The sequence below is a fragment of the Elephas maximus genome, chromosome 12 (genome assembly GCF_024166365.1).
Source record: "Elephas maximus indicus isolate mEleMax1 chromosome 12, mEleMax1 primary haplotype, whole genome shotgun sequence".
Classification (NCBI taxonomy): Eukaryota; Metazoa; Chordata; class Mammalia; order Proboscidea; family Elephantidae; genus Elephas; species Elephas maximus.
Genome location: NC_064830.1, coordinates 30,571,521 through 30,587,162, shown reverse-complemented (window position 1 = coordinate 30,587,162; position 15,642 = coordinate 30,571,521). Strand labels below are relative to the sequence as shown.

Genomic DNA, 15,642 nt, shown 5'->3' with positions numbered 1-15,642 from the left:
TAAACTGGGGATGGTAGCAGTATACATGAAAAAGATATTTATGATTGATATAATTCATGGCACATAGTAAACTTTTAATAAGTTATTAATAATGTTTTCATTCTCATTACCTCTTTCAGGTCCTTGGTTATTCCTGGAACATCCAACTGGTCTTCATGACTCTTGCCTCTTCTCATTCTACTTTTTTTTATTTCTATTTTCGCACTCAGGCGAGAGGTTCAAAAAAATTAGCTTCATATTATGTGAAAATCTACCTTTGACTCAAGGCCAAGAATGGGCTTTAAACTCCTTCCCTTCATCAGTAGGGCCTGAGCCTGCCCCAGCTAGCACGCCTCTCCAGTCAGTAACCTGACTATGATGTTTCACTGTTCAGAATCATCCATCATTCCCACCCCATACAAATAATGATAAAATGTTTGCCATTAGTTGAAATACGTAGTTATTTGCCAGATACTGTGTTATGTGCATTACATTTCTTATTTTATGTATTTATTTGATTCTTCACAACCACATGAGTTAAATATTGTTATCCATCTCTGATTTACAAATAAGGAACTGAGGCTCAGAACCATTAAGTGACTTCCTGCTCAAAGTAACCCTATTAGAAAGTGGTCAACTTGGGAATTGAATCTAGGCCTGTACTTTTACAGTGTTAAGCTACTCTGCCTTTTCAGTCTTATATTGAAGTTCTTGGTTATCTAGGTTAACGCTCTCCTACCTCAGTTCTTTCTCTAATTTGCCACATACACATCTGTGCTTTAATCCCTCCCTGAGCATACAATGTCCTTTGAAATCTTTTGCCCCCCCCCCTTTTTTTTGGCTGTTCTCTTTGTCTGGATTATATGTTTCCCGCCTTTGCATTTACATACATGCTGCTTATCCTTTATGATCCTTTTCAGATACCACATCCCCTATAAAGCCTTTCTTGATTCTACTCACTCCTCCTGTAATTGTTCAAATTTGTATATTAGTAATTTGGAGAATAGTCACTCTTAAAGTCTTTTTGTGCCATTGTATTATTAGTTCTTTGAATGCAGAGACCTTATCAGTTTTCATCTCTGTATCATTAAATACAAAAATAGGGCTTAGTAATGTTGATGATGATTGCTATTTATTAAGTACCTCATCTGTACCACTTACTATGCTAGGTGCTTTATGTACATTGTCTCAGCTTCACAGACTTCAGGAGGCATATTCTTAGGACCTTTGTCTACCAAACTAGAAATTGGAATTGCTGACATTCATGACTTTCTCCACAGTTGTTAGGAAAGGATGGGGCCAAGGTCACAGTTCGGTCCATCAGATTCCCCCCACCCCCCAAAAAAATTCTTTGCACATAGTAGATATCCAGGAAATATTTGTTACATTCCACTGTTCTTGTACCCCCCTTTTGCCTTTCTTGATATATAAAAGATGCTCTTTGGTAAAAGTAACAACTGGCTTTGTAAATTTAGGAAATGCTTAAGCCACTGTCCACAACATTTTATACTTTCTTCATAATGAATTCTTTTATTTGATATAAATTACCATAAAATTTGACAGATTTATTATTGAATACATACTAAGAGACATATTCGATGACATATTCAATGACTATAGAATTTTGTTCTTAGAAGTTTTCAAAAAATTTTTTGAAGTCTCCTTAAGGGCATGGATTTTAGTTTAAGGTAGGTTAGTCTGGCACTCAGTCTAGGTGATTTATTGTTGGAAGGCTCATAAGAACGTGGTTACAACAAAATCTTCTGTATAATTCAGTGGCTTAGCATGGATCTCTAGGGCTTAGCGGGAGTGAGATTTCTATGTGGATAATCTGTTAAAAGCCATTGAAAGTAATTCCTTGACATCATCATCAAATAAGTTGTTTCCCTGGGATGGCCTGTTTGGGATTACAAGAGAGGAGATTCCAAATAGTTGTACAAAATGTTTTCGACTCTGACTCCTTTTAGATTCTGCAGTTATATAATTATGAATCATTCATATTTGATCTTAGGGAAGTATAAAATTTGATATTCTAACCCTATATTGAAATTCTAATCACAGTGAAAAGGCAGTATACTGTTGTGGAAAGAACGTGGGCTTTGGAGTCATACTTCATTGTCAGTTATAGATATTTGTGGGCATATTATATCACACCCCTAAAGCCTATTTCCTCATCTATAAAATAGAATTTATAGTACCTTCTTTGCTTGGTTATTACCAACTAGTAATAGTATATATAAAATTACTAGAATGGTGCTTGGTACTATTGGTATCATTAGTAGAAATAAACTTTGAATTCAGAAACATAAATTACTAGCTAAGGACTTACTGGTTAATGATTTTTTAAATTTCAATATGATACTCATTTTAATATGATATTTTAAAAATACATTCATTTTACATAAGTTTTAAATACCTAATATATAAGTTTTAAATAACTAATAATATGCCATTTAAGACCTAAATTTTTCCTCTCAAGAGGAAAATAATAGTCATCCAACAAACAAATATTTAGGTCAATGACTGTATTTGATTACTGGGGGTTGGGGGGGACTTACGAGTTTATGTCTAACCCTTGACTTTGACTTACAGAGAAGAGCTAGTTTCTTCTGAGGACCTGCTAGAGTGGCTGAGGCCTTTCTGTGCGGATGACAACTTACCCGTGAGGCCCCGCATCCGTGTGCTGCAGATCGTAGAGCAGTCCTTCCATCTGACTGAGGAGGATGGCAAGCTCCTTGTGTTCTTTAGGACAGAGGCCATTCTCAAAGCTGCTTGGCCCCAGCGACAGGTAAGGGAATGCCTGATTGATTGGTTATTATGTATTTTCCTATTAACAATAATTAGCCGTCATTTCTAAGTTACTTCAAACTACTTTCGAGTGTATAATCAGCCTGGTAATTCAGACTTTTCCAATAGGTCTGTCAGTGTAGCTGTAGGCATACATCGTTTTATTGCACTTTGCAGATGCTGCATTTTTTACAAATTAAAGATTTGTGGCAACTCTGTGTCGAGCAGGAAACCCTGGTGGTGTAGTGGTTAAGTGCTATGGCTGCTAACCAAGAGGTCAGCAGTTCAAATCCACCAGGCTCTCCTTGGAAACTCTATGGGAAGTTCTACTCTGTCCTGTAGGGTCGCTATGAGTTGGAATTGACTTGACGGCGGTGGGTTCTGTGTCGAGCAAGTCTATTGGCGCCATTTTCCCTACAGCATGTGCTCATTTTCTGTCTCTGTGTCACATTTTGGTAATTCTCGCAATATTTCAAACTTTTTCATAATTATTATGTCTTTTTTTTTTTTAATTAATTTTTATTAAGCTTCAAGTGAACATTTACCATTCCAATCAGTCTGTCACATGTAGGTTTACATACATCATACTCCCTTCTCCCACTTGCTCTCCCCCTATTGAGTCAGCCCTTTCAGTCTCTCGTTTCGTGCCAATTTTGCCATCTTCCCTCTCTCTCTATCTTCCCATCCCCCCTCCAGTCAAGAGTTGCCAACACACTCTCCAGTGTCCACCTAATTTAATTGGCTCACTCTTCATCAGCATCTCTCTCCCCCCCGCTGACCAGTCCTTTTCATGCCTGATGAATTGTCTTCGGGGATGGTTCCTGTCCTGTGCCATCAGAAGTTCTGGGGAGCATTGTCTCTGGGATTCCTCTAGTCGCATTCATATCATTAGGTGTGGTCTTTTTATGAGAATTTGGGATCTGTATCCCATTGGCCTCCTGCTCCCTCAGGAGTTGTCTGTTGTGCTCCCTAGCAGGGCAGACATCGATTGTGGCTGGGCACCAACTAGTTCTTTTGGTCTCAGGATAATGTAGGTCTCTGGTTCATGTGGCCCTTTCTGTCTCTTGGGTTCTTAGTTGTCGTGTGGCCTTGGCGTTCTTCCTTTGCCTTTGCTCCAGGTGGGTTGAGACCAATTGATGTATCTTAGATGGCCGCTTGTTGGCATTTAGGACCCCAGGCGCCACCATTCAAAGTGGGATGCAGAATGTTTTCATAATAGAATTATTTTGCCCATTGACTTAGAAGTCCCCTGAAACCATGTTCCCCAGACCCCAGCCCCTGCTCCGCTGACCTTTGAAGCTTTCATTTTATCCTGGAAACCTCTTTGCTTTTAGTCCAGTCCAATTAGGCTGACCTTCCTTGTCTTGAGTGTTGTCTTTCCCTTCACCCAAAGCAGTTCTTATCTACTGATTGATCAATAAAAAGCCCTCTCCCTCCCTCCCTCCCTCCCTCCCTCCCTCCCCCCTTTGTAACCACAAAAGTATGTGTTCTTCTCTGTTTTTTCTATTTCTCAAGATCTTATAGTAGTGGTCTTATACAATATTTGTCCTTTTGCAACTGACTCATTTCGCTCAGCATAATGTCTTCCAGATTCCTCCATGTTATGAAATGTTTCAGAGATTCGTCACTGTTCTTTATCGATGCGTAGTATTCCATTGTGTGAATATACCACAATTTATTTACCCATTCATCCGTTGGCGGACATCTTGGTTGCTTCCAGCTTTTTGCTATTGTAAACAGAGCTGCAATAAACATGGGTGTGCATATGTCTGTTTGTGTGAAGGCTCTTGTATCTCTAGGGTATATTCCTAGGAGTGGGATTTCTGGGTTGTATGGTAGTTCTATTTCCAACTGTTTAAGATAACGCCAGATGGATTTCCAAAGTGGTTGTACCATTTTACAATCCCACCAGCAGTGTATGAGAGTTCCAATCTCTCCGCAGCCTCTCCAACATTTATTATTTTGTGTTTTTTGGATTAATGCCAGTCTAGTTGGTGTGAGATGGAATCTCATGGTAGTTTTAATTTGCATTTCTCTAATGGCTAATGATCGGGAGCATTTTCTCATGTATCTGTTGGCTGCCTGAATATCTTCTTTAGTGAAATGTGTGTTCATATCCTTTGCCCACTTCTTGATTGGGTTGCTTGTCTTTTTGTGGTTGAGTTTTGACAGAATCATGTAGATTTTAGAGATCAGGCGCTGGTCTGAGATGTCATTCATAATTATTATGTCTTTTATGGTGATCTGTGATCAGTGGTCTTTGATGTTAGTATTATAGTTGTTTGGGGGCACCACAAACTGCACCCATATAAGACAGCAAACTTAATAAATATTGTGTGCGTTCTGGCTGTGCCACCAACCAGCTGTTCTCCCATCTCTCTCTCTCTCCTCGAGCATCCTGTTCCCTGGGACACAACAATATTGAAATTAAGCCAATGGATAAACCCTACAATGACCTGTAAGTGTTCAAGTGAAAGGAAGAGTTACATGTCTCTCATTTCAGATCAAAAGCTAGAAATGATTAAGCTTAGTGACCAAGGCATGTCGAAAGCTGAGATAGGCCAAAAGCTAGGCATCTTGTACCAAACAGTTAGCCGAGTTGTGAATGCAAAGGAAAAGTTCTTGAAGGAAGTTAAAAGTGCTACTCCAGTGAACACATGAGTGATAAGAAAGTGAGACAGCCTTATTGCTGATATGGAGAAAGTTTTAGTGGTCTGAATACAAGATCAAACCAGCTACAACATTCCCTTGAGCCAAAGCATTATCCAGAGCAGGACCCTAACTCTCTTCAATTCTATGAAGGGTGAGAGAGGTGATGAAGATGCAGAAGAAAAGTTTGAAGCTAGCAAAGGTTGGTTGATGAGGCTGAGGTAAGAAGCCGTCTCCATAATATAGAAGTGCCAGGTGAAGCAGCAAGTGCTGATGTTGAAGCTGCAGCAAGTTCTCCAGAAGGTCTAGCTGAGATCATTGATGAAGGGGCTGCACTGAACAGCAGATGTTCAGTGCAGAGGAAACAGCCTTGTACTGGAAGAAGGTGCATCTAGGACTCTCACAGCTAGAGAGGAGAAGTCAGCACCTGGCTTCAAAGCTTCAAAGGACAGGCTGACTCTCTTGTTAGGGGCTAACGCAGCTGGTGACTTTAAGTTGAAACCAGTGCTCATTTACCATTCTAAAAATCCTAGGGCCCTTAAGAATTATGCTAAATTTACTCTACCTGTGCTCTATAAATGGAACAACAAAGCCTGGATGACAGCACATCTGTTTACAAAATGGTTTACTGAATATTTTAAGCCCACTGTTGAGACCTACTGCTTAGAAAAAGGATTCCTTTAAGAAATATTACTGCTCATTGACACTGTACCTGGTCACCCAAGAGCTCTGATGGAGATGTACAAGGAGATTAATGTTGTTTTCATACCTGCTAACACAATATCCATTCTGCAGCCCATGGATCCAGGGCTAATTTCAATTTTCAAGTCTTATTATATAAGAAATACATTTCATAGGGCTATAGCTGCCATAGCTAGTAATTCCTCCAATGGATCTGAGCAAAGTAAATTGAAAACCTTCTGAAAAGGATTCATCATTTGTCATGGATTGAATTGTGTCCCCTCAAAATATCTGTCAACTTGGCTAGGTCACGATTCTCAGTATTGTATGATTGTCCACCCTTTTGTCATCTGATGGGGTTTCCCTATGTGTTGCAAATCCTGTTTCTATGATGTTCACGAGATGGGATTAGAGGCAGTTATGTAAAGTCATTGTAGAAGCTTAGTGTACATTTTAAGCCAATCTCTTTTGAGATATAAAAGCAGAAGCGAGCAGAGAGACATGGGAACCTCATACCACCAAGAAAGCAGTGCCAGAAGCAGAGTGCATTCTTTGGACTTGGGGCCTCTGCGCTTGAGAAGATCCTTGACCAGGTGAAGATTGACAGCAAGGATCTTTGTCCAGAGCTGACAGAGAGAGAAATCCATCCTCTGGAGCCAACATCCTGGATTTGGACTTGTAGCCTACTAGACTGTGAGGCAATAAATTTCTCTTTGTTAAAGCTGTCCGCTGAACAAAGTGGGAGACCTAATACTACCTGATTTTATGAGCCCAAGAGACAGAAAGGGCCACATAAACCAGAGACTACATCAGCCTGAGACCGGAAGAACTAGATGGTGCCCGGCTACCACTGATGACTGCCCTGACAGGGAAAACAACAGAGACTCCCTGATGGAGCAGGAGAACAGTGGGATGCAGACCTCAAATTCTCGTAAAAAGACCAGACTTAGTGGTCTGCCTGAGACTAGAGGGCCCCTGGACGTCTTTGTTAGCCCAAGACTGGAACTATTCCCGAATCCAACTCCTCAGACAGGGATTGGACTGGATGATAAGACAGAAAATGATACCAGGGAGGAGTGAGCTTCTTGGCTCAAGTAGACACATGAGACTGGGGGGAACACTTGTCTGGAGGTAAGATGAGAAGGCAGAGGGGCATAGGAACTGGTTGAATGGATACGGGGAATACAGGGTTGAGAGGAGGAATGTGCTATCTCATCAGGGGGAGAGCAGCTAGGAATACGTAGCAAGGTGTGTATAAGTTTTTGTATAAGAGACTGATGTGATTTGTAAACTTTCACTTAAAGCACAATTTAAAAAAAAAAAAAAGCTGTCTACTTGTGGTATTACTGTTATAGCAGCCCTAGATGACCAAGACACCATTCTAGGTGCCATTAAGAACATTTGTGATTCATGGGAGGAGGTTAAAATACCAACATTAACAGGAATGTGGAAGAAGTTGATTGCAACCCTTATAGATGACTTTGAGGGGTTTAAGACTTGAGTGGAGTAACTGCAGATGTGGTAGAAATATTAAGAAACCTGGAATTAGGAGTAGAACCTGAAGATGTGACTGAATTGCTGTAATCTGTTGATAAAACTGAGCAAAGCAAGTGGTTTCTTGAGATGGAATCTACTCCTGCTGAGGGTGCTGTGAACAACATTGAAATGACAACAAAGGATTTAGAGTATTACATAAATTTAGTTAATAAAGCAGCAGCACAGTTTGAGAGGATTGACTCCAATTTTGAAGGAAGGTCTAGTGTGGATAAAAATGCTATCAAAAGCATGCTACAGAGAAATCTTTCATGAAAGGAAGAGTCAGTCAATGTGGCAAACTTCACTGTTGTCTTTTTATAAGAAATTGCCACAGTCACCCCATCCTTCTGCAACCAACACCCTGATCAGCCAGCAGCCATCAACATAAAGGCAAGACCCTCCATTAGCAGAAAGATAACGACTTGCTGAAGGCTTAGATCATGGTTAGCATTTTTTAACAATAAAGTGTGTTTTAATTAAGGTATGTGCATTGTTTTTTAGACATAATACTGTTGCACATTCAGTAGACTACAGTATAGTGTAAACATAGCTTTTATAGGCACTGGGAAACCAAAAAATTTTTGCGACTCGCTTTATTGCATTGGTTGGAACCTAACCTGCAGTATCTCCAAGGTATGCCTTTATTTAGTAATTGAGTAAATACAACCAAGTTTATTTTACTTTTCCATATGTTTGAACTTGCATATGCACAGTAGATGATGTCACACTCGCTTAACATTTATGTATCACTTTTCACAGGATGTATGATAGTCAGGATTTTTCACCATCTCAGTTAATTTTGGTGGCTCATTATTTTCCCAGAGAAGGGCAGATCTGAAGAGAAGTGCAGTAAGCAGTGTAGCTAATTCATTTCTTTCATGCTCTGCCCAGGTACTAAAATCGCCTTTCATGTACCTGCATAGACATAATGTAGCAGAGATACAGGATCTTAGTCTTTCCGTACCATCCTTCAATGCTCACTCAGTCCGTCTCCTCTCTGGAACCTTCCCTGACTTCTTGAAAATTTTAAAGCCCTAGAGAACCTCTTAACCATCTTTTGGATTTCTTTAAGTATGCTATGCACATACTCAGAGCTTCAATGCTTGTTGATTGAGTAAATGAGAATGCTAATTCCTAGCATTGGAGTTTGGCTGAAATTCTAAATTGGTGTTTCCTGTGGATATAGGAATCCGCAACCTCAATAAAGTGCATTAGCACGCACAGCAGGTCAGCATGTCAATAACAGTTACGAAACAGAATTTCTCAGATAATCTAATCTGCAAGAGTTTTCTGAAGTCTGACTCCAACTTAATTTACCTCTAATTTTAAAACTCTGCTTTATAATTTATATTTATGTCTTTATTAATACATAATAAGGACAATGAAATTTTTTTTAATGAATCAAACATTAAGATTATCTTGGGACTCATCTCAGAGCACTTTTATATCTATCGTCCTCAATTTTCCTCTGTAAGATGCATAGATAAATATTCTCGTTTTTTTTTTTTTTTACTCTTCAGAGTTAGAGAAATTGAAATCCAATAAAAATGAACTTATTAAAGATTCTCTAGTTACAAAATTGCTAAAATGGGAAAAAAAAAAAGTCATTAATATCTGAATAATACTCTTATTAAAGCACTGTGACCTTACCCTGGTATTTCTCAACAACTTGCCTAAAATTATATCAAGAGACTGCAAATAGCGTTTTTGAAAAAACAAAGTATGAACACAAATGCAATAGGCTATAAAATATATTCAAGGTACCTGGCGTAGTAGAAGTTAAAGGTTTTCTTTTTTCAGCAAACACGAAGTTTCATCTAACCTCTCTGAGGTAAGCATTCCATTAGGTCACATTATTTTTGCCATATGGAACTTCAGGTTCTGACTCTCATCTGGAAGTAAATATATGTTACTACTGTTATGTACTTTCCTGACAGAACCTCCATTTTTCAAATTCTCAAACTTGCTCGATTTCATCTTTCCTGATGACTGGAGTCTGACAGGACAACGAGGGTAGTTTTCTTTGGTTGGAGGCCACACTTCATGTTATGTCAAACATATGTATTGAAACTATTATGAAACGACATGGAAACTGGGAAAGGAGGAAACATCCATCTTATCTGCTGTATGGAAACACTAGAATGGAGACTTTGATATTCGGATCTAGACCCTTCAGAAATAATACAAGCTTCTTTCAAGCTTCTCTCAATGTTCCAGTTACTCAAAGAACAAGTTGCAGCTTTTACAGAATTTAATGATTTCTGAATATTTTTTGAGATTTTTATTTCTTTATAGCTTTATTTTTATTTATTTATAGCTTTATTTTTCCCATAATCAGAATTTAAGGCAGCTAAGACTTTGTTCAAAAAAAAAAAAAAAAGACTTTGTTACTCACAGCAACCCTATAGGACACAGTGGAACTGCCCCAGATGGTTTCCAAGAAGCAGCTGATAGATTCGACTGCAGATCTTTTGGTTATCAGCTGAGCTCTTAACCACCAGGGCTTCAGACTATAGTGGCTTAATTATCCTATTTATTTATAGTCTCTAAAAGATAAATGAGTGATTGTCTCGTCCTCCACCTTCTTTAGCAATTAAGTATTTCATGTCATCCTGGAAATGCTGATTCAAATCTATTTTGGAGGGCAGGCACATTTCATGGAGAACTTGATCTCATTAATTGTAAATATAGTCTTGCTACTTGGAAAATGAATGCAGAAAAAGTGTGATTTCAGAATGGAAGCACCAACAACTTCTGGAATGTGACAGGACTATGCCCATAATTTAAATTTGAAATAGTCTTCTTTACTGTTTTTCAAAACTTGTGTTATTTAAATGAGTTTAGACTTGAAAGCAGAGAATACCACAAAGATGTTTACCTGTGTTTTATTGACTATGCAAAGACATTTGACTGTGTGGATCATAACAAATTATGGATAACATTATGAAGAATGGGAATTCCTGAACACTTAATTGTACTCATGAGGAACCTGTACATAGATCAAGAGAAAGTCCTTTGAACAGATCATGGGGATACTACATGGGTTAAAGTCAGGAAGGGTGTCCATCAGGGTTTATCTTTTCAACATACCTATTCAGTCTGTATGCTGAGCAAATAACCTGAGAAGCTGGGCTCTATGAAGAAGAATGGAGCATCAAGATTGGAGGAAGACTCATTAAAAACCTGTGTTATGCAGATGATACAACCTTGCTTGCTGAAAATGAAGAGGACTTGAAGTACTTTCTGATGAAGATCAAAGACCACATCCTTCAGTATAGATTACACCTCAACATAAAGAAAACAGAAATCCTCACAACTGGACCAATAAGAAAAATCATGATAAACAGAGAAAAGATTGAAGTTGTCAATGATTTCATTTTACTTGGGTCCACAATCAACACCCATGGAAGCAGCAATCAAGAAATCAAATGATGCATTCATTGCATTGGGCAAAACTGCTGTAGAAGACCTCTCTAAAATGTTGAGTAGCAAAGATATCACCTTGAAGATTAAGGTGCACCTGACCCAAGCCATGGTGTTTTCAGTCAACTCATATGCATCCGACTCGAAGGCAGGCACATAACAACAACAACATATGCATGTGAAAGCTGGACAATAATTAAGAAAGACCAAAGAAGAATTGACACTTTTGAATTGTGGTGTTGGGGAAGAATATTGAATATATCATGGACTGCCAAAAGAATGAACAAATCTTTCTTGGAAGAAGTACAACCCGAATGCTCCTTGGAGGCAAGGATGGTGAGACTACATCTCACATACTTTGGACATGCTATCAGAAGGGGCCGGTCCCTAGAGAAGGACATCACTCTTGGTAAAGTAGAGGGTCAGCAAAAAAGAGGAAGACCCTCAATGATGCTCATCTCATCTGCCCTCAGTCACCTGCATTAGTCTTCATCACTGTATCCCAAACACCTAGAAGACCCCAAAATGTTGAATGCATGAGCTTTCCTTTTCTTCACTTTCTGTCTTTCCTTTTTTTCCAGTCTCAAAGGTACTTTAGGCAATATAAGAATAGAGATGAGTTCTTAAGGAGTAAAGATAAGAATAGATAATGATATTGCAATGTTCAGTTACCAGAAAACGTAGAACTGCTACCTTCACTGTGGCTGGTAATCCTCTTAGGCAGACTTTGCATACATCAAAGATGGACTTAATATTTAATTATCCTCGAGGTGCCCAAAGTAGTAGTCCCACAAATCAATGTGTTGCTGGGAACTCAGCCAGCTCCTGCAAAATTAAACACAGAGTCTGTGGAGCCTGCTACCTTGCTGGTTCTCAGAGACACGGCAATTTCTACTTTTCTAATGATTAGTTAACAGAATTAAAAATTCAGAGGCCCTCATTTTTCAACAGTTTGAGAAGCTTTCGTTTCCATTCCAGAAATGTGCCCCAGCTGGGGGAGAGGCCTGGAGAAAGGTGAGAGGGGTGTGTTGTGTTGTGTTAAATCCCTCGGTAGAGTTTATCTGAGTTTTTCAGGCTTTGTAAGTTCATGAAGATATGGGTCAAAGTACTGATGTTCCCTAAAAAAAAAAATTTCCATACCCTGTCACCGTAAACTCTTTTTTCCATTTTTATGTAAAAGAGAACATGTGGCTTAGTTTGGCGGTTTAAAATTTCAGCCTCTCTGAATTTGTGGTTTTAAGGGATCACCAGAAAGAATTAGCTTAAGACTACTGCTAGCCTCGTTATAAATTCATGTATTTTGCCTGTTTTGAAACATGCAGGGAAATATTAACCCTTGTGGTCAATTTTGACTTTATTTGCCAAAATATTAACAAAATATGCACGTCTCTGTCAGGCAGAGGCCAGGCATAGAGCAATAGCAGAGATTCAGTATGCAAAACTCTACTTCCTTTCTTTCAAAAAGTTTACCATTAACTTAAATGTCTTCAAAGCTAAGGCTCACTGACATAAATGATTTGCTTAACCAAACCTAAGATGATAATATTTGATGTTTAAAATGTGTGTGTGTATGCACATATATGTACAAGCACACCCACACACACACAATATCTATCCCTAGTAGCCTTGAAATCACAGATTCTTAGAACCAGAAGAGACTTTGAAGAGCATCCCATTTCAGTAATCACGTTTTAATGGAAAGGAAGTAGATGTCCAGAAAGAAGAAATAACATTTTTAGCTTAAATGTCACCATTCTAAAATGAAAAGTCTAAATTAGCTATCTAAGTCTCTATTTTATCACCACTTTAACTCACATATCACTATATTCTAACTTCTGTCTTTCTGTCTACTTCCTACATTCCTATTATATGACCTGTTTCTCCTCCTCTTATGATACAAATTCCATGAGAGCAGGGATCACACACTCAATAAATATTTGTTGAATAAATGAATATTAAATAAATAAAGTATCCAGAGTCACACTTTCAGTCTGGTGTTCTTGCCATTAATGATGAAGGATTAAACCATGCTGCTTCCTCCTTATATGCAAGCAGATTTTTTTGCTTGGAATAATGGAAAGAAGATTTCCTCACAGAGTGATCTAGTGCTTTTAGATTAATACTGTTTTATATTAGTTTTCCATACTTTGCTGCTGTATGATTTCTGAGTAGGCAGTTGCTTCTCAGGTAGAAGCAGATAAGTCAGAGCCATGTTTGTCCAGGCATGAGCAAGGAGCTTTGAAATGTTAGATGAGAGCTCAATGTGCCTTTTTGCCTGAGATGGCGAAAGTTGAGAGGGTATCTGTATTAATCTGTCCTGCAATTATTTGGAGACCTTGAGAGTCTTTCTCTATGAACGGTGGGTTCTTGTCTTTAAAGGTTTACCCTCTTGTCACTGGTGTCATTCTCTCATTGGGGGGAAGAAAATGGGACTGTGGGGTGTGTACTATGTACACATACTCATTTAATTTTTAAAACAGGCTTGCACAGTGGTTGCCATCCTTGGTGTTCTAGATGAGGTCACATAACCGCACATGGTTATCACAAAGCCTCTATTCTTGGCCCTGTACCACACTTCTTCCTGTATGCCAGAGGAGTATTTTCAGTACTAATATTTGGATAGCACTGACCTACCTAAAGCATGCTCAGTTGGGTTTTTCCTCTTTCTGCTGTTAACTTTACCTGAATTGAATTTGATAAAGAATCAGGAATCAGGAGTTTGGGAAGTAGCAAAGAGAACAAAAATCATTGCTTCATCTTTCAGCATTTTGTCACTGTCTCAATACTTGTTGTCATTATTAATTGCTTTCAAGTTGTTTCCCATGTCATGGCAACTCCATGTGTTACAGAGTTGAATTGCTCCTTAGGGTTTTCTTGGCTTTAATCTTTATGGAAGCAGATTGCCAGGTCTTTTCTTCCATGGTACTTGGTTGGGTGCAAACTGTCAACCTTTAGGTTAGCTGTTGAGCACAAACCATTTGTGCCACCTAGGGACCTTCTGTCTCAATACATAGACTTGTATTTTTTAACTACTGCTTAATTTAAATATGTTTTAAAATGCCATGCTTATAATCTTAAAAAGAATAGAGTAGAGGGACTCTCACTTCCTAATCTCAAAACATATCATAAGAAAGCCACAATAATCAAAACAGTCTGGTATTGATATAATAGTAGACATATAGACCAGTGCAATAGAATTGAGTGTCCAGAGTTAAACTCATGCATCTGTGGTCAGTTAGCCTTCGATAAGGGTGCTAAATCCATTAAGTGGGGAGAGAATTGTCTCTTTAATAAATGGTGCTTAGACAATTGGATTTCCACCTGCAAAAGATTAGAGTTAGTCCATACCCCCAACCATAGATAAAAACTAACTCAAAATGGATCAAAGACGTAAGTGTATGAGCTAAAACCATAAAACTCTTAGAAGAAAACAGGAGCAATGCTTCGGGAGGTAGTCTTCAACAGTGGATTCTTAGATATGACACTGAAAGCACAAGCAACAAAAAGCAAAATAGATAAACGGGATCTCATCAAAATTAAAAACTCCTGTACATCAATAAATAGACTGCCTGCTCAATCGAAAAATAGACTGCCTGCAGAATGAGAGAAAAATGTTAGAAACTATATATCAGATCAAACCAAAACCAAACCCAGTGCTGTCAAGTCGATTCCGACTCATAGCGACCCTACAGGACAGAGTAGAACTGTCCTATAGAGTTTCCAAGGAGCGCCTGGCGGATTCAAACTGCCGACCCTTTGGTTAGCAGCTGTAGTATTTAACCACTATGCCACGAGGGTTCCCATATATTAGATAGTGTTTTAATGTCTGGAGTATGTTAAGAACAAATTAACAACAAAAAGATAAACAACCCAATCAAAAAATGGACAAAGGACCTAAATAGACATTTCACCAGAAAGGATATACAGATGGCCAATAAGCACATGAAAAGATGTTCAGTGTCATTAGCCATCAGGGAGATACAAATCAAAACTACAGCGAAATGCCACTTAACTCTCACTAGGATGGCTAAGTTTTTTTTTTAAAAAGTGGGAAATAACAAGTGCTGGTGAAGGTATGGAGAGTTCAGAACGCTCATCCATTGTTGGTAGGAATGCAAAATATACAGCCATCCTGGTAAATGATGCGGTGGTTCCTCAAAAAGCTAAATATAAAGCTGCCATATGATCCAGTAATTCCACTCTTAGGAACGTACCTAAGAGACTTCAAGTAGCATCACAGACAGACACATGTACACCAGTGTTCGTTGCAACATTATTCACAATAGCCAAAAGGTGGAAATAACCCAGATGTCCACCAGCAGATTACACGAATGGAGAAACAAAATATGCTACATACATACAGTGGAATACTACTCTGCCGTAGAGAGAAATGGAGTCCCGATACACGCCACAGCATGGATGAACCTTTATGCTGAGTGAAATTAGTCAATCACAAAAGAGCAAATATTGTATGGTTTCACTAATACGAATTAGTTAGAATAGGCAAAGGTATAGAGATTAGGGTTTAACAGAGATCACCAGGGGTAGGAGGTATAGAAGGAGGAAGGAATCATTGTCTAGGTAGCA

At 38.7% G+C, this 15,642-nt stretch overlaps 1 protein-coding gene across 3 annotated transcripts in view; it reads left to right on the top strand.

Annotated features, from left to right (window-relative positions):
• NBAS (NBAS subunit of NRZ tethering complex) overlaps window positions 1-15,642 on the top strand; it is a 452,886-nt gene that overhangs the window by 368,008 nt on the left and 69,236 nt on the right. For all 3 annotated transcript variants that reach the window (XM_049903481.1, XM_049903480.1, XM_049903479.1), the window contains one exon: window positions 2,572-2,767. In XM_049903481.1, coding sequence (XP_049759438.1) covers window positions 2,572-2,767 — 196 coding nt within the window. The remainder of the gene's footprint in view (window positions 1-2,571; window positions 2,768-15,642) is intronic.